This window comes from Bidens hawaiensis, unplaced genomic scaffold (assembly GCF_021521415.1).
Source record: "Bidens hawaiensis isolate Kalapana, Puna unplaced genomic scaffold, B.hawaiensis_p1.1 tig00033628_1, whole genome shotgun sequence".
Lineage (NCBI taxonomy): Eukaryota > Viridiplantae > Streptophyta > Magnoliopsida > Asterales > Asteraceae > Bidens > Bidens hawaiensis.
In genome coordinates this window covers 132,090-152,847 of record NW_027495786.1, presented here as the reverse complement: position 1 = coordinate 152,847, position 20,758 = coordinate 132,090, and the positions used below count along the sequence as shown (strand labels likewise).

At 36.9% G+C, this 20,758-nt stretch overlaps 1 protein-coding gene across 1 annotated transcript; it reads left to right on the top strand.

The window, feature by feature from the left end:
- Window positions 1–7,118: 7,118 nt before the first annotated feature.
- On the top strand, window positions 7,119–20,399 carry LOC143585231 (uncharacterized). The gene is made up of 4 exons (XM_077067061.1): window positions 7,119–7,283; window positions 16,769–16,916; window positions 16,988–17,084; window positions 20,103–20,399. The coding sequence occupies exons 1-4, from the start codon at window positions 7,120–7,122 to the stop codon at window positions 20,369–20,371; spliced, it is 678 nt and encodes a 225-aa protein (XP_076923176.1). The 5' UTR covers window position 7,119; the 3' UTR covers window positions 20,372–20,399.
- Window positions 20,400–20,758: the final 359 nt, after the last annotated feature.

Sequence of the window (20,758 nt, the reverse complement as noted above, 5' to 3'; positions counted from 1 at the left end):
TTTTTTATTATTTTCTTTTTATAATTAAATTAATCAAATAAAAGCCAATATATTTAAATAATTAAATAAAAATGTATTAAAATTAAAAAATAAATGCAAAAAAATACATAAAACTAAAAAAAACACCAATAATAAAAATAAATTATAATAAAAAAAACATACCACAACAAAATACATATAAAAATACAAATAAAAAAACTAATCTATTCGTCTTCATCGTCGTCTTCGTCCTCGTCTTTGTCCTCCTCCTCGTCTTCGTCCTCCTCTTCGTCCTCTACGGGACGATTATCCCACACGTGTTGAACCAAATCCGTCTTCAGTTGGTTATGTATATCACTTGATGTGAGCTGGTGAATGTTATACGTTCGTTGGTCTTGGGTTGGTTCAGGGAACTGTTTTGGAACGCTTCATGGTATATAGTGTTGACATATTGTGTTTCCCTCGTCTTCTATAATCATATCATGCAATATGATACACATATACATGGCATCGCTCATTTTTGCCAACGTCTATACACGACATGGGTTTTTCACATAACGCCAACGTTTTTTAGAACCCCGAAACACCTCTCGATATCCTTTCTCGCGGACTCTTCTTCTTCATAAAATATTCTCTTTTTTATTCGATCGGGTCTTGAAACGTCTTGACGATGATCGAGTACTCTGGATATATCTCATCTCCCAAATAGTATCTGTGACGATAGAAGGTATCGTTGGCATAAAACGGTAAGACCGGTATGCTACGGCTGATGTAATACTATAGCACGGGTGATGCGTTGAGAACGTTTATGTCGTTGCTGGACCCGACTGAGGCGAAGTAGGCTGACCAAATCCAGAGGTCGTGTGAACAAATGGCTTGAAGACTAACCGTTGGCACTCCATGGTCACACGAGTGTATTGACCTCGCCATGCGGTTGGACATTCGGCCCACTCCCAATGCATGCAATCTATACTCCCGTTCATGCCTGGAAAAGAATGTTTGCTTTCGTGTACATCGTATATGCGAGTTAGGTCGTTTGAAGCAGGAATCCTCAGATAACAACGAGAGTATAGTTGTATTATTCCTATACAAATAAATTATTATTAACAAATATTTATATTAAAAACAATAATTAATAAAAACAATTTAAATTTTACCGATGCAAAAATTCTTCAACGCATCTCTCGTTGTTTTCTCAGGTATCTTTAAATACTCGTCATTGATGTCGGTCGTGTTGCCGTATGCAAGGATGCGTAGAGCCGAAGTACACTTTTGGATAACGGAGAATCCTAAATATCCTCTTGCGTCGGGTTTCTGTTGAAAATACTCATACTCCCCTTCCATATCTCCAACGATGCGCAAAAATAAACGCTTGGACATCCGAAAATGACGTCGAAACATAGCGTCGTTATATGTAGGTGTGTCGTTAAAGTAGTCCTTCATCAAACGATTGTTCGCTTGCTTACGATCCCGAAGGATATATGACCGTCTACGTGGTGGCGTATAGCTAGTAGAGCCGGACACCATGTTATTGGCGAAAATGCTCTTCCGCCACTCGTCGATGAATCTGATGAATTCTTTGACACTCGTTGATTAATTGATCCCAAATCTCGGCAGAATTCGTGGAATCCTGGAAACCCATTTTGTTTGAAGTATGAAATGATGAAAATTATTGGTATTTTATGTGTATGATATGGTGAAAATGGTTTAATTTATTTGATATTTATATTAAGTTTTTAATTAATTTTTTTTAATTAGCTGTTATCCAACGTTAAAATTAATATTATATTATTATTTTCTTCACATATCCGACGACAATAACAAACCGCCCGCCCCATTTCGCCCACATATCGCCGGGGAGGGGGGGGCGGGGCGGTGTTCCTCTTCTTTATCGCCCCATTTCGTCCCAATTGTAGCCCCATTAAACATTGCCTAAAGGAGGAGCATTTATAGGCAATGTATTAAAAACATGTTCATAACAGCCCACCAGTAATACTAGGTTTCACATACTAGGTGGGTATTTTGAGCCTGGTATTTTTGGACGATTTACTTGCACATCGAACTATAGGTATTTTCTAAAATACCGGTTTTAAGCACAAGAGTTTTTTGATATTTTAAGCTCTTATTTTTAAAATTTACTTTTAACCTACCAATTAATATTAAACGAGTAAACTTTGCATTATATTTTGAAAATCGGGATCTTTAGTATTGTTTTTTTTATCATGGATACAATCTTTTTTATGGAATCTTATACTTTTGAGTTATTTTTTTTAGTGAAGTTTCTTTTATATGAAATTATAAGAAAGACTATTTAACCCGGTTGAACCACCAGGTATAACCCAATTTAACTGGTTGTACCATTTTTTAGCTTAATCCGATATAAGTTAAAAACCGTTTTTAGAACATTGTTTATAGGCCATTTATAGTTAGTGTTCTAGTATGGTTTACCGTTTATTTTTCTATTGCAACAATGACTTGGTGAAGTATTATGATGCCATTCTGGTTCAAGTTATGGTATTTACTGCTCTTTATATACGAGATGCTTGAAGTGTCAAAACATGTTTAAGATTTGTTATGACTGTGTCACATGACAGACCTTTGATCTGTATGATGATTATTCATCATGTAAGTTTCTAGTAGAAGAATATTTTTTTCGGATTTGATTGTTCCCCTAACGTTCAATTGTCATTTTTTTAAACCAACCAAGTGAAAATAGGAGAGTAGACCAAATAATCATGATATGGGTGTTAACTGGTTCGGTTTAGACAACTACTTTCACAATACTTTAATTAATCCAACTAAATTGTATATGGATTTTATTTTTAGACGTTGAGTTAAATTTCTCAATAAGGAAATGCATTTTCTTGATTTTTAGGTTATGTTAGTATAAATATAAAAAAAATCAATAAGCCATGTCAAAAACTTAATTGTATTAACATATTCCAAACAAATAAACAGCTCATCTTTTTTCTATCTTTAATGTGTGCCTTTTACTCATCTTTCTATGATTTGAAGCTCCATATTCTTACCGTCTTCACTTTTTTGTTGAGAAGATGAAGAACTAGACTCAACAATAGCTTTCATTGCTTGAAGGCGAGGCGGACTCATTATATTGTCTCCAACGTCCTCCGGTAGGTGCAACTTCATCTCACGATGCTCTTGACATATCGCGCACCAGTGCAAGCAACAATGTACAGCACACGGGTCCCAAGGCGAATTCTATACAAAATACTAAACAAAATTAATTAACATTTCACTAATATTAGTTTGTTTCCTTTAGTGAACACGCATAACTTTCATACAATATACCTTTAGGTGATATTTGCGTTGGAGCGATTGTCGTGCCATACCAGAATAAATACCACACATCCACCAAGCGAAGATTAGGCCCTCGGTTATGAGACATGAAGTACTTGGGTCAAATCCTGGGGTGAAAGCTGTAATGGAAGCTAAGACCATGCCACCCTCTACACATAACGCATGACAAATACAAGCATTGCTCATGGATATCTCATCATTTAAAGCTGCTATGTTTCGCCCAAACAACATACACGGGCAAAAAAGCCCCATCACACCTAAAAAATTAACTGAGTATTAAACAAACTACCATAAATCTATCTATACTAAAAAAAGAAAATTAATTCTGGACACATGACATTCTGAGGTTAATTCTCATTATTAAATTCCCGCCTAAATCACTTATATTATATTGATGGAAAAGAAAGAAAAAATCTCGGTTCTAAGACTAAGCGTACTGGGCGACAAATAGAGGCGAGAAAGGGGCGACAGGGGCTACAACACCGCCCCCGTGGGCGATTTTTGGGGCAATTTGGGCGGGGGCGAGAAGTTTTTGTCGCCGGTTTAGTGTGTTGGTATATTATTATTATATATGTGTGTGAGAGATATATATACATGTATATATATATATGATTGATTTCTTTTGAGAACCACTTTGAGTTTTAAGAACTCGAAAGAACTTAACGTAACAAATTTTTTTTTCGAGTTTTTTTTACACATGTGTAATACGTAAGTGTAAGTGATGTACAAAAAATTACGGTATTTTTTACACACTGAATCGACTTTTTACACATGTGTAACTAACGTTTTAACTTGTGTAATTATCAAAAATATTTATTCTCTCTCCTGCTTCATTTTTTAATTAAATTTAATCTCAGCCACATATTTTATATCATTTAATTAAATGTGTGGTTCAAAATTGAGTTCTTAAAATTCTTAAAACTCACCATGGTTCTTAAAGTTCTTAAAACTCACCATGATTCTCAATATATATATATATATATATATAGGGGAATGTTATCATAAAAATAAGTAGTTTCCTAAGAAGACTAGGAATAAATCATAGCCATTGGATCATGTTAATCAATGGTTGAGATTTAAAATCACCAATAACCGACATAGTTTCCTAGAATTACTCTTTAATCATTATAACCGACATAGTTTCCTAAAATTGTTCTTTCACCATCATTTGCATTGCCAAATGTAAAAAATTTGTTGGTTCTTATCATTTCTAGGAAACTCCTTATTCTTATTTGAACTCTTATATATATATATATATATATGTATATATATATATATATATTAGGCTACAACACCATTACACCCCAAAAACAAAAACCCACCCTTTGTTGACTGGGCGCCACATGGCGCAAAACGCCCCAATTTGTTGCCCTTCCAATATGCATAGCATATATACAATATTCATTATAAATTCAACATATTGTATTAATTGGTTAATCTCCATTAATTGAATTATTAATGCCATAAATTATATTGTAAACATACTTAATATAAAAAAAACTAATATAATAATTACATGTCATAAAGTATTTTCTTTAAAATGTATATAAAGGAGTTTATGTTTAAGAATACAATAACATTTAATTTTTGAGAAATCTTCGTATTGAAGAAAACTATAATAATTTTGTTTTTACAAATATTCAGTTTTAAAAATCATAGACAAATTTTTCATTACCCATTCTCGGTTTGAAATTTAAATACCTAATGCATTTGATGATATAAAGCCAATATTTGTAATAGGGCTGAGCACGGTTCGGTTTTTAGGTGAAACCGAAACCGAAACCGAAAATTCGGTTTTTTCCATATATAAAAACCGATCGGTTTCGGTTTTTCGGTTTTTCGGTTTCGGTTCGGTTATACTCAGTTTTTTTTAATTTTTTCTTGTTTTGTTTTTTTTTTGTTCTATAAATTGTTTTATGCAACTAGTTCCCATGTACAAAAATAAATATTAACATTTACTATTCCTTTCACAAACTCTAATTTATATTACAAATCTATTGAACCAACAAACTCATAATTTGTTTCGGTTGTTGTCGTATATGGCTTAGTATAAATATATTTAACAATCATTTAAATTATTTATTTTAATATACCAAGTTAATCGGTTCGGTTCGGTTTTTTTCGGTATTTTTGAAATGGGTAACCGAACCGAAACCAAAATTTCGGCTTTCCAAAAAAAACAAAAAAAAACCGTCAGTTATTGCTTCGGTTCGGTTTTTTCGGTTCGGTATTTTCGGTTAATTCGGTTTCGGTTCGGTATTTTCGGTTTTCTGCTCACCCCTAATTTGTAATATATTATTTTACATAAGAGTCTTAAGAATTGTTTTTTATTTGTATTAAGTTATTCATTGTAATTTATACATTAACTTATCCCGTGTAATACACGAGTTTCTAAAACTAGTATAGCATATTCTACAATAATTAAAACATACAGCTTCCAGGATCATCTACACAACTAAATATTCCAGTAGACCATATAACTATCAAAGCAATATTATATGTTTAGAAATCTCATGTTATACGATTCAAGGTTTATATTATATGCATACGCACATATCAGTTAATCGTAACAGAATAAAAAACCTGATCAACATTGATAGATTCGTTGAGTTCTCCCGGTGTGACATCTTGTAGAGAGGTTTCTTGATCTTTTGTAAGCTTAGCATAAGATTTTTCTCCCATTTTTCTTTAATCTTTCATTTCAAACAAAAGAAAATTTGTCTACTATTCATGACTACCATGAAAAAATTGCAAGCAAATGTGTGTTTCTACGTGTTTTATGCATGTATTCTCAATTTCTCACCCATACAAAATTTTAATTTGTAGAGAAAAAGTCTTTTGTTCGTTTAATATGTATGTACCGAACTTGATCTTAAAAGTTCCAAATTTATAGCTAATTTTGTCCCACCAATTTTGATCTAAACCAAAGTGATACTTTTTTTAAATCAATTCATTATGATTAACCGACCATTCAGTTAATGTGTGACGTGTTTTCGTTAGGTGACTTTAATCAAAACCGAACTGAACCTGACCTTGTATTTTACATTTCCTAATATTTATATCTCTATTTCCAAAGTTGAACATTTAAATGTATGTTGCAACTAATAACATAGCTTGGAATATGATAACCAAACTTGGAACTGTCATATTTCAACTCTGAAACTTCGTAAATGAGCTTGGAGCACCATGACCTAACCAATTCCAACTAGAACAAAGAGAAAAAAAACATAAACAATATATTGGACAATTAACCGAATATAACTAAAACGTACCCATAACTAACGGTTAACTTATAACCTACGGTTAACTGAACATTCGGTTATTGTTATAGTTAAGTAGTCTTCAAAAACTGAACCTTGGTTATAATTATAGTTAAGCCCTCATAACTAAAGTGAACCGACTTTGCACATCTCTATCAGTTATATGTAGGATTCACTCCAATTAAAATTGAGCACATTAAAATACACATTTACTTTACCGTCAATTAAAAGGCTCCACTCTTAAATGTGTGTCAAAGAGTTTCTATGGTCTTATGTTTGAAGCATTATTTATTGCCATAGTTGTGGGTTTTCTCCTTGATGACGTTCTTGGGTGAGTTAGGAGTGGAGGCAGTTCCAAACACGGTTGAAAAAAGTTTTAAAATAGACGCACCGACCAGTTGAAACTCAACTATAAAAAATTGGACCGAAAGTGTTGTCAGTATGAAACTATAAGGGCTCTATGGAAAAGAATCAATTATCACCAAACAACCTTATCTATCAATCAATCATACAGAAACCAATCTTCCATTTCATCTTTAAACTTTACCACTATAAATAAACTATGGGAGGAGGAGCCATACCAACACCCACGACCACCGCCGGAAACCACCACTCACAACCACTATGTTCTCCTATTGGTTCGCCAATCGTGTATTCAAATCAACCCAGTTTTGGCCCTGTTCCTTCACAATTTGAAGTGCAAAACGCCATTTTTGATCTACAAAGGTATTTCTTTTCCTTTATTAATCTTAATATATTTAAAGATTATGTTATGATTTCCATGAGGAAAACGGAAAATATATCCCCCCACTACGTAAGACAGAATAAATCAGATTACATGTAAATTAACGAGCCACTCATAATAACGGTAATAAATCCAGTAGCCAGAACTTTTTTATTCGGGTTTGGAAAATTTTGAGGGACAGGACGACGAGAATCACTAACGTTCAGGCTTTTCTGTTAGGTTCGGTTAGGCCATTCCAACCGAGTCACATATTCAAATGAAAAGTTTTAAGGAGTTGGGCTTAGCAGGTTATTATTTTTAACTGAAATGTGGGTTAAGGTTCGTTGTCAAGGTTATTAAGGGTTTTTGCAAAAGATTCTACGGGTTTGATGTTAAAATCTCTACGGGTGCGATGTCGAAATACACGAATATATAACACTAATTGAAGAGACTAGGTCGAACTGAGCCCAAGCAGAGCCCAAGAAGTCCAGCCCAACCCAACAGCAGCCCAAGTACTTCAGACAAGGTCCAAGGTCAACTATCGATTTGTCCTTGTTGATATGAGTATCATAGAGATGAGGTTGACAGAATCTTGGAGGGAAAAGAGTGTCCAGTCTTGGAGGGAAAAGAGTGTCCAGTGGATAATAGCCAGTCCCCTGCCTGGGTCAGAGGGACCAGCGGTCAATAGAGAGAACTCAAGGAGTAACGGTCTAGAAGGGAGATTACCCTAGACCATTATATATGTACATGTTCTCTTTGTAAAGGGGGACACAAGAAAAAGAATATAACTCTCTTTTACTCTATCTTGTTCATGGGTTCTCACTGAGATTAAAAAAGGACACACTCACACACAGCCCTCAAGTTCACAACCAATGGAGTTTGGAGAGACCACTCTCATAAGTTTCTATTAACATTTGTAATTCTTGTGACCTGCTTGTTGATCCACCATAATAATAACAATCACTCTCAAATCACCATTCTCCTCTAGAACAACACACGAATCCTCGCTTAATCATTCACGATTCAATTAGGGTTCCAACATTGGCGCCATCCGTGGGACCTTCTTGATTGAAGGTCTCACCAAAATCTTGGAAGAATGGATGATCAAATCCTGAAAGGAATACCACTATTGTTTCATTCCGGCTCGGGCGACGACCACCACCAAATACACTGCTGTCGCCGTTGTCTCTCCGGCAAAAGGTTTTTTGTTGTTTGTCCACTGTTTCGATAAACGAGTGTCAACCCAGTTCAGATTCTTCGGCGTTTTTCCATTGCCGGAATCTTTCTCCGACTTTTCAAAATATTCCGTGAAGTCAAAAATTCTTGAAATACTCTCCGGGGAGCATGCATCGAAGAGCAAAAGCGAGAAGAAAGTGGCAAACGGCTACACGATATTTAGATCTACAAACATCCGATGGGCAAAATCAGGTAGCGAGCTCAACTTTGAGCCCCTTCTTCTCATATTTGAGTCCTTTCAGCTCAGTTTTGGACCCCCATCCACTCACGTTCAAGTCTAGTTAGTCTGCCCAGGCAAAGGGACGACCAGACCTTGCCGGTACCTTTGAAAGTTTTTTTTTCTTACGGTGACGCTGGAGACGCCCCGCCGGTATCTCCACCCCTAATGAAAATAATTGAAAAAAGCCCCGAGCCCCTTGGCTGGGGATATCCTGGGAGATTTACTTTTGTCACACCCCCATCTTAGGCCTAGGAGTGCGACCCATAAGTTGGTATCGTGTTTGTAAATAATTCAGAGTTACGTTAATTTGCAGAAGACTTATAAAACTTTAAGGATCAAAAGTGTAATTTATATATACATTCAAAAGACGGGAATTATAAAATACCCGTTTAAAGTTGTTAACAAAAGATTATTTGTTTATGTTTTACAAACCACTATATTAAATTTTTACAAAAGAAATCCGAGCCATCGGATATGAGTACTTCGTCATTTCAAAGCTCTAACTTTGTTCACCTGCAAAATGTAATAAAATACATCAGCAACAAATGCTGGTGAACACGCTGACGCAAAAATATTTCTTTTACTTTATTACCCCTCGAGACTACGCCTGCCTCGGCCCAACGTGGCTTAGGAATAACAAAGTCAAATAACACATTATAAATATGAGCCTCTACTCTAGGTCACCTCAGCAAACACCGCATCGTTCGACTTAGTTAAGTTCCCGTAAATATACACAACGGTCGTACTCCCTGCAGGAGAGCGTCCTACGACCAAGGGTGGTGTGATCAAGCCCAAACATCGCATAGTACCACCTATGTAAGGATCCAGACATATGTATACCACAGCATGAGGCTAGGTTCATACCCTTTATTTATAACGATTTTAGGAACACATAGTTCCTTGTAAACAATTTCACAAAACAAGTTGACTCATTTTAAAATAAGTAAAAGTTTGGGGGCGTATTCACCTTCTCGCTTTAGGATCGGCTTCACTCACCGTCCAAGGGTCTTTCCCTTTCTTTATCTCGCACCTATAGTACGAGTATAAATATTTGTTAGTCGGATACACGATCCGGCTTAAGACCTTTAGTCTTATATCTCAATCCTCGATGAACCTTTAGTTCATTTCTTAGGCTATGTGTAGTGGAGGGGCTACAATTGGGGACGAATTGTGACACGTGGCGCCCAGTCAGCAAAGGGGGCGAATTTGTTTTGGGGTGTAATGGTGTAGGGGCTACAAGTTGGGTCCACGATATCTTTTTTTATTATTTTCTTGTTATAATTAAACTAATCAAATAAAAACTAATTTATTTAAATAATAAAATAAAAATGCATAAAAATTAAAAAGAAATAAAAAAATACATAACTAAAAATATAAAAAAAACATATTGCTCGGTTGGCGTACATGTTTAGGTTCGAGTCGGGAAATTGAAACGGATAGCTCGGTTGGTTTAGGTTAATCGGGTTCCATTGTAAGTTCACGCTCGGTTGGTTTTTCAAACCATGGTGTTGACCGAAAGGTGGGAATGGGTGGTTCGGTTGGTTCGGGTTGTTTTTTAGGATTCATTTTGCATATACATATATATACACACACAACATATATACATATACATATACATATATCACACACAACATATATACATATACATATACATATATATACACACACAACATATATACATATACATATACACATATATATATATCACACACACAACATATATACATATACACACACACACACATATAATAAAATAATAATAATTTTCTTCTTCCAGGCGATAAAAACATCCCGCCCCCGCCCCCGCCCCTTTTCGCCCAAAAATCGGCGGGGGGGGGGGGGGGGGGGCGGTGTTCCACCAAGGTGTCGCCCCTTTTCGCCCAAATCCGCGCCCCACTACAGATAGCCTTATTTACTTGAAAACCTTTAGTTTAAAAGTAAATTATAAACCTTTAGTTTATATTCAAAACCCGACGTTTCTTCTTCTCCAAGAAACGTATTCTTTTTCTTTTATTATTTAAGAATACTCTTTATTCATTAAATAATAATATTTCTAACAAAGAATATTTACATATATACTTACACACATATATACGTATTCAACAATATTCGTAATCATACTTTCATTCGTTTCTTTGTTATGTTTTCTTTTCTTTTCTTTTCTTTTATTGAGTTATCGAGTATATCCTCGACTTAAAGCTCAAGCCTTTAATATAATATTGAATTCGTTATTACGCCTGACCTTTGTGGCGTATAGAAACCCTAGGGACTCGGGCAGCATTCCAGCGCCCTTCTTTCTCGAACAAATCAACGAATGCCAATCTTCAACACATGATGGCACGCTTATCGAGACTCATCGCCATAACGACAAACATCCCCTTGGTATGTGGGTGGAGGGTGGCACAAACTTCAAGGAAACGTCGGTACACAAATGAAGGTTCGGGTCACGTTTTACGAGGGAATATGGCGCGTTTATCGAAGTGGATCGAGTATACGATTGTCGGGATGTAGTGAGATGTTAGAGAGAGGAATGAGAGCTGAGTTTTGGTGTGCAAAATGCGAAACCCGGACCTTGTTATTTATAGACTTGAAATTGGTCCCCATCGCGATACGCGATGGGTCCCTGAGCAGACCTATCGTGTATCGTGATATAGGTTTGCTGACTCACTGCGTAGACCTGCTACGTGTCGACACGTGGCAGGCACCGCTCCACGTGGCAACACGTGGCAGCAGTGTTGCCATGTGGTGACACGTGGCGATAACCAGTGCCACCGTGTGCCACGTGGCACACGTGTCAATATGTGTCAGGTACCCCATCGCGGTACGCGATGGGGCTCTCCTCTGACTCATCGCGTAGCACGATGGGTCAGGAAATCAGAATTTTCAATTTAAACCATGGGGTTTGGAATTTGGCAATCTTAGTCCCTAGACTTTGGAAAGTTGATACTTTGAACTCGAAATTTTTACGTTGTTACAACTTTAATATGAAGGCCCTTCCTGTGATTCAGAAAAGAGCCCCGAGCCCCTTGGATGCCCTGGGACATTTACCTTAATATGAAGGACCTTACTGTGATTCAGAACAAAGCCCCCAAGCCCCTTGCCTGATGCCCTGGGACATTTACTTTAATATGAAGGCCCTTCCTGTGATTTAAAACAAAGCCCCCAAGCCCCTTGCCTGGGGATGCCCTGGGACATTTACTTTAATATGAAAGCCCTTCCTGTGATTCAAAACAAAGCCCCCGAGCCCCTTGCCAGGGGTGCCTGGGATATTTGCTTTAATATGAAGGCCCTTCCTGTGATTCAAAACAAACCCCCGAGCCTCTTGCCTGGGGATATCCTGGGAGATTTACTTTAATATGAAGGCCCTTCCAGTGATTTAGAAAAAAGCCCCGAGCCCCTTGCCTAGGGATGCCCTAGAACATTTACTTTAATATGAAAACCCATCTTGTGATTCAGAACAAACCCCCGTATAATATAATTCCTTTAGACAAAGTTCCCTTACTAAACAATTCTTCTTACCAAAACCTCTTCTAAGATAAGCAAGTCATAACAGAGCCTCCTTACAAGGAGGAAACCTTATTTCAAGACAATCCGTATATAATGAGGCTCCTCCCAAGACAATCCCTTCATTACAAACACTCCTCCCATACAATCCCTAATGAAGCCCCTTGCCATATTACTAGAATCTTTTCTAAAGAATAAGATTTCTTTTCCAAGGGAGGAGGTATTTAAAAATTCCCCCCAGAAAAAAAATATCATTTGAGCAAGGGTTCCCTGCAAAGGAAAACATCTTCCAGATTTTATTACTAAAGATGAATAATCACTTTCCAGTTAAGGAAGGATTTGAAAAGTTTTTCCCAACGTGGAAGGAGAACCTTCTACAACAACATCTCTCAAATGGCAAGATTTTCCTCCAATGAAAATTAATCCCCTTCCATTGGACGAGGTATTCAAGAAACCCCTCATGTGAGGAAATAGAGCATCCTACAACAGCTTTTTGCATTACAAGAATTTTATTTAAAGGAGAATAATCCCCCTCCAAGGGATGGAATGTTTGAAGGGGAAGACATGTGTGAAAGGTCAATTCCATTCAGAAGGAACCCTCCCCCCTACACCAACCTGGAGCTAGGGGAATAATTTGACATTTTGTCATTATGTCGTGGGTCTTTGTCATTGAAGTTTCTTTAATACGACAAGAGGGACCCGTTCATCAGCTTCTATGCATGAAGATGTATCTCATAAAGAGATCACCATTTTAGAGACTTCCAAGGAAAAATGATTCCATTCCAGTGAGTGAGAAGAAGAGTTCCCTTCTGAAGAGTGACAAAGTTGCTATGAACGGAAAGAAGCCTCATGTGGTAACACTTTACGTTCCAAAAATTTTCCATGGAGAAGAAACTTTCATATCACTATTATCTTTTATAAGAAGGGAATGGTCCCCAACCAGCAGCCCCTTCCATTATATTCATGTGTAAGACTTCTAATAGGCATTAAAACTAATTATGTTTTTTTTTCATATTTATGATTAACAAATATAATGGGTCGACCGTACTTATAATTCCCCCAGATGGGATAAAGCCCTCTAAAGGAGGCACCGTACTTATAATTCCCCCAGATGGGATAAAGCCCTCTAAAGGAGGCACCATACTTATAACCCCCCCAGATGGGATAAAGCCCTCTAAAGGAGGCACCATACTTATAATTCCCCAGATGGGATAAAGCCCTTTAAAAGAGGCATCATACTTATAATTACCCCAGACGGCATAAAGCCCTCCAAAGGAGGCCCCATTCTTATAATTCCCCAGATAGGATAAAGCCCTCTAAAAAAGGCACCATACTTGTAATTCACCTAGATGGGATAAAGCCCTCTAAAAGAGGCACCATACTTATAATTCCCCTAGATGGGATAAAGCCCTCTTTAAGAGGCACATCATTTATAATTTCTCGTTAATGGGAAAATGACATCAATGCTCCTTCACAAGTGTGAAAGGAAGGCCCGACTGAGGGGCTTGGATCCATATACAAAATTAACCTAATCCATTAGGTTCAATACTTATAACTACCCCCGTGAAAAATAGCCCCATCCATGGGGCTCAATAATCATAATTCCCTAGGGGAAAATAGCCCCATCTAAGACTTTTAGAACTTGTATTACCCCCAAGTGGGACATGGCCCCTTGTATGAGGCTTACAACTTATATATGTCCCATTAAATGGGACACCATACATATACACCCCCCTAAGGGGGAAAGACAATCGAATCTTTTTCACAACGAGTGAAAGGAAAGCCCGAATACAAATTGATAGCTAACCTACTACATCCACCTCACATGTTGGAATCCTTATAATCCATCCGCATACAGATTGAAAACATCATGATACATCCGGGAGCAAGAGGAGAAATATATAGAAATAATTCAAATCATCATGATTATTGTCGGTGGTTTGATACATTTTCATCATATATTATCGCATTGAAAATTGTTTGTGTCTTCGTTCTATGTTAAAGAGATTACATACTACCCAAGGGAGAAAACTTAACCTTTTCTTGGTTATGTTAAAGAAACTCGTGTCCGAAGTCCCTTATCCCAAGCATAAATAATTAGCATAAGGGACTGGGGGACTTGGAGAGATAATTACATAACTGGGACCATTGTGTGGGGACGAGCGCATAATGCTTGGTCTTTATATCACCCCATGACTCCGCCATCTCAACCTTACTAGGTCCAAATCTGATGAGTCAAAATGGAATCAACCCATGGTGTTTATGGTTTACTCATCCTTTATTATATAGAAGAGGGGCTGTGTATTTATGTCATGGTAGATTTAAACTACCAAGAGAACTGGGTTAGGCTCATGGAAACTAAATATCATCTACCTCAGCCATGTACCGAAAAAAGATCTCGTCCGAAACTAGCCCAATGAATGAGTCTAGAAGGGAGGAACCTATCCCGTATGTTATGAGAAAGGTGAGCTGGAACTACATTAGTCTTTTGTTCTTATCATAAAAAATAAGGACTAGGGGGACTTGTAAAGCCTCCTATGAAAATGGGTCTTCGTCCCATGATTGGGACCAAGTCAAGAAAGCCTAGGAGAAACCAAGATGCATGGAGAGTACCAGCTACTCCAACAAAACACCCTACTAGACAGATAAGGAGTCGTGAAATGTAAATTTGAAAGTGGGAAAAGGGAGCCAACAGTTAAGAGAAAGGCGGACGATCCGAAAGGTATCATGACATATTGAGGGGAGTATGAGAGGCTTTTTCAAAATGTCGTCGGCTCAGGCGTTGGCCAGTAATGGGCTAAAGAGGTTACATTAGAAATGGGTTCTCCGAATGATAAGAGAAATATGCCCAGTGGCAAACACGGGCCCAGGTTAAGTATGGCTAAAGTAAGAGAGCCCAAAAGAGAGTATTTAAAAGACCTCTCAAAGTAACTAAACAAAATCAAAGGTTCTAGGGGGTTTAAGGTCTTATCTAATTGATCTAAACAAGTTGGTAGTATCGACCTAAAAGAAATTGTTAGAACAACACATGTCCGAGGCCATGTTGTTGGAATAGACGAGGCAAAGTCAAAGAGAGCAATTGTTTCGAAAGAAAGCTTCTAGGTCAAGAATCAACATCCAATTGAAGTTTAGGGTGGATCACGCAAGAGGTCACACCAAAGGTAGAATAGAGATTTGTGGTAAGTCATTATACTTGTCATAAATAATGAGCACAACAGACCGGAGAGACTTGAAGAGCCTACCTCGGGTTTGGGCTTCTGAGGCGGCCCTGATGGATGAAGAGTTTAACATAAGACTAGTAAGGAAAGCCCACGGGACCCAACAAAAAGAAAAAAAGGAGAAGGAAGGCGGACTTGAAACAAGTCTATTACCGTTGTCATAAATAACAACAATAATAGACTGGGGGACTTGAAGAGAGTAGGTCGAACTGAGCCCAAGCAGAGCCCAAGAAGTCCAGCCCAACCCAACAGCAGCCAAAGTACTTCATACAAGGTCCAAGGTCAACTATCGATCTTTCCTTGTTGATATGAGTATCATAGAGATGAGGTTGACAGGATCTTGGAGGGAAAAGAGTGTCCAGTCTTGGAGGGAAAAGAGTGTCCAGTGGATAATAGCCAGTCCCATGCGTGGGTCAGAGGGACCAGCGGTCAATAGAGGGAACTCAAGGAGTAACGGTCTAGAAGGGAGATTCCCCTAGACCATTATATATGTACATTTTCTCTTTGTAAAGGGGGACACAAGAAAAAAATATAACTCTCTTTTACTCTATCTTGTTCATGGGTTCTCACTGAGATTAAAAAAGGACACACTCACACACTGCCCTAGTTCACAACCAATGGAGTTTGGAGAGACCACTCTCATAAGTTTCTATTAACATTTGTAATTCTTGTAACCTGCTTGTTGATCCACCATAATAATAACAATCACTCTCAAATCACCATTCTCCTCTAGAACAACACACGAATCCTCGCTTAATCATTCACGATTCAATTAGGATTCCAACACTAATCTTGTTTTATGGGTTCGGCTAAATCTGAGCCCTTTAATAAATCTTAGGCTTGAATCAAATGTCATGAAATTCTAAAATATTGTCATGTTTCATACTGGTGTCAATTCACTTGTTTTGTTTATTGTTTTCGGACGAGGACTACGATCGTCTAACAATATCAAGGGTGAGCCTAGCTAAGGGCGAGCCGGACTCCTGGCCTAGGCACATTTTTTTCCGGGGCACTAAATTTATATGTATTTTTTTTAATTTATAAAAACGAAAAACTTATTGCCTTCTATATAAAACAATAAAACTCAAAACTAATACTATGATTTTGTTATTTTTATTTATGTAAGTTAATCATCATTTAAAAAAAATTAGTTTATATACACGGCCTAAGGGCTTTTTATCGGCTCATACAGGGCACTTGAATCCTCAAAATCATAGTTATTATTCGATACTTTCAATTTATGTTGCGATTTCGATAAAGGGGGGGGGGGTTATTTCTAACGATGTTGTGATTTTGATTTTGAAATCAGGGCAATGAACGGATTTTGTGAAATAAACGAAATTGGGGAAATTATGGAGCAATGCAGCTATGATTCTTCAACAACAATGATGAAGTCTTTGGGACAAAAGAGACTTGTTGATGCATATCATCTCCTGCAAACTGATCCCATCGTTCAGGTGTTCATGCAAATATTATCCTTTTTGCAATAATCAATAGTTAATAATCTATATGTTCATCGATTTTGTAGAGATTAGTGCGGTCAATATCATCGGATCCACAGGTGTGGGATGCGATCCTGAAAAATGATGCTGTTCAAGATTTTCAAAGTTCATTGTCACTCACAGGTAATGAATGGTGTTTATTATTGCTTTATTTGTAAATGAATGTTTCTCATGCATCTGACCCGAATTCATGGGTGCGGGTCTCACCAAACCCATATAACTCTTAAACGGGTTATAACATCTCATTGAATTAAAAATTAATTTACCAAATATTTGATATGAAAATCCTATAAAATGCATATATATACTAAAACTAATATCCGATATTTTTAAAAATTATTATTTGTAATTAAAAAACTATTTTATTGAAAAAAATAAGCGAGTCATGGGTCTCACAAAACCCAGATAGCTTTTTAACCAGGTTATAACATCTCATTTATTTGTTATACCCTCTCATCATCAAACCCTATTTATATTATTAACTTGTTTACAATAAATAAAATCAAAATACAAAAAATATATAAATATTAAAAATGAATAATGTAAAACAACCCCCATAATACGGGGATAAAATCTAGTTGTATAAATATGTAACGAATGTCCATTAATATAAAAGAAAAGAGAAAATGAACAAAATTCAAATTTGGTTTTGGTTCGATTGAACTGAAAAAATTTGAAACTAAATAAACAAAAAAGCGTATTGACGAACACCCTTACATTTGAGACTAAGAATAATCATAGTGAGAGAGTAGTTTTCTGTTCCTGATCCTGAAGCCACTGAGTCAGACGAGCCCCGCCATCGGGTTAAGTGGGGTTTTGCAGATTTTACCGGCAAGGGTTCCTCTTTCAAAGCTCCTGCAATTAAGAGGGTTACCCGTTCAAAGGCATCGGCTCTTCCATCTGGTGCTTGTTCGAAGGCGGCTGCCACATGTATTTTCCTTTCTCCTTTCTTGTTTGCAAAACTTTCTCGCGAATTGGTCTTAAGTTTCTCTGGTTTGTAGATGTGGTGATGTTGGATTGGGTGACTGAAAAAGCAAACAAGTGTTCTCGCTAAGTTGTCGATGGTGATCGGAGTGATGAAAAATATGTTCCTTGTTGGGATTTTACAGGAGTTGACTCTGTTTCTCGTGCTGACGATACCAAGGTCTTTGTCTACAATTCCAGTTTGCCTTTGGATGCGAATCACGAGTATCCAGAGTTTTCAGATGTCGTGATGGTTCATGTTGCTCAGGATTCTTTGTACAAGGGCGAGATCCACAGAAGGTGGACTGGGCCTTAGTTGGAGATTAAAAATCTTGAGTAGCAATTGTTGTAGGCCCACGGATCAGCTGGCGATATCAAGAAGTTGAAGAAAATCAAAGCTGATTTGCAGAAGAAGGTACCCGATTTGGAAGAGAAAAATGCTGCTTTGGAGCAGTCTCGTGACGAGGCCCGTGATGTTCTTGCCCAACGACATGTGAAATGGCTTATTTATCATCTGTTTGCCCGTTGTGAGAAGCTTTTTGCTGGTTTGTGGCATTTTCTTGTTTCATCATCATCTCTCTTTTTTACAGCCAACCTATATTAGACTTGTTTCGTTGTCAAAAGATAAACTTTCACTAGGCTTTGTCTTTTGGCTTTACAGGTGCGATTTATGAAGAACTATATAAACTTTCACTAGGTTTTGTCTTTAGTGAGCCCTTATGTTCTCTTAATCTTCTTTCATAACAATGTTCAGAGCATAGCTCTCTTGATCTCATTCGTACCAATGCTCCTTTTCAGGTGTTACCCTTACATTACTCATATATAAAGAGCTAACAATTAACTAAAGTCACTTATTCTTTCATTAATCTTGACAAAACGAATACAAAGATTCACTTTATATATGATGCATGCATGTCCAACTAAAAAACTTATAAATACAGATGCAAATTATAACACAAATATAAACCAAATATCATCATCATCATCATCATCATCATCATCATCATCATCATCATAATCGTACTGGGTAAATTCCACCAATAGCAAACCTATGGTAGGTCCGAGGAGGGTAAGATGTAGACATCCACCTCTACCCCATAAGAATAGTGAGGCTGCTTCCAGTGAGAACCCCAACTCGATAATAGTTTTGCATCATGCCTTGGACATAAGGCACATAACACTTAAGCATCGGAGCATCAACCGATTGGTGCATTTGCCATTGTCGTTTGGCTATCAACGCCACCACATGATGCCTGATTAACCTTCCGCCACTTTTAACTTTATTGTCACGAGTTTAGTAAAATGACGTCAAAATTAGTGCAATTTCACTTTAGTCCACCCAAGAGTTCACAGATATATACATTATATGTGCGCACCGCAACCAAATATACTTTGTCTAATACGCCCCTCTGTTCGAGTGGGATGTGACGCTCAAACTGGATCTAAAACTCTGAATAGGTCCCATACAAGACCTTATGAAACAATATCCGCATACTAATTGAAAGCTGGAACATGCAAAACTAGGCAGATAAACAAAGGACACATTAACACTCACTATACACAATCGTAGAACGGCTAGGAGGCACATGAAGTTCGATAAGTAGGTTATGTAACCAAGTGGTTTTGACTACTACATTTGTAATGCCTTGGTATTCCGTCTTGGCACTAGACCAAGAGATTGTCGTTGGTTGAAATTTTGACGACCACAAATTAAATTATTACCCAAATATGGACAATAATGATAGTCGGTTGGCATTTTGACGACCAAAAAAGATTATGATCGATGAAGTAGATGGTGACGGAAGCTAAAGATTTTGATGCTTTGGGATTATGGCCTTGATAGGATAAAAGTGTTTATGGTATTGTTAGTCTCGATGAAAATGTATACAAAGAATTAACCCTCTATATAATGTGCAACTAACCAACCATATAAATATGGACATCAATTTATTATTATTATTATTATTAACCACAAATATAAACCAAATATACTTCTAATATTAATGACCTAACAACTTTGGTAGTCAAATTGTTTACAATTGTACACGTTTGGTCTCTCTAATATGATAAATGGCATTACCGACTCAATCTCTCTTACAAGTATGTAACAAGATCAAACCCCCCAAAGTGGGTAAAGGTACTAGAATCAATGTAAACTAACAATGGTCATAACAACAGAAATAGAAGAAGAATGCACAGACTACAAGCAAGAATCCAATTCAACATCTGTTATCATTAAGTGGATTTTTGCAGTCATGAAATCGAAAATCATTGAGTTCATCGAGAAACTAGAGGTTTTCGTGTTTGAAAGGGTATTATCTGCGACTAAAAAGACGACATCCACAATGAAAGATGATGACATTTTGGAAGAGAAAGTGCGACCTTCACTCCTACTCTCGATAGTCATACTTGTCATAGTCTTAGTGACAAGGAGCATGGAATTATGAACAATTAATTTATGCTACAACTTTCATTTTATATGTTTGAACTTTTGTGTAAGTCACTAATTTCTTTGAAATAATGTTTGTATATATGTTAGGACTACAAGAACTATATAAACGCTTGCTTGTAGTGGTTTGTAGAATTGTGCATATGTCAAAATTTGACGGTTAAATAATTGTCTCGATCTACATATGTCAAAAGTTGAAGTGATTGGTACAAGTCTTTATTAGTTGGCAAATTTTATTTTAATAATCCCAACTTAATGTAGTTGGCTGATAAAAATCTCAACTTAGAAATAGTTGCTACCGGTCCCAACTTTCACACTGTTTGTTTTCATTGGACCCCCGTTAAAGAAAACTTTACGGCGTTAAGTTTTTTCTAAATTTCAAATT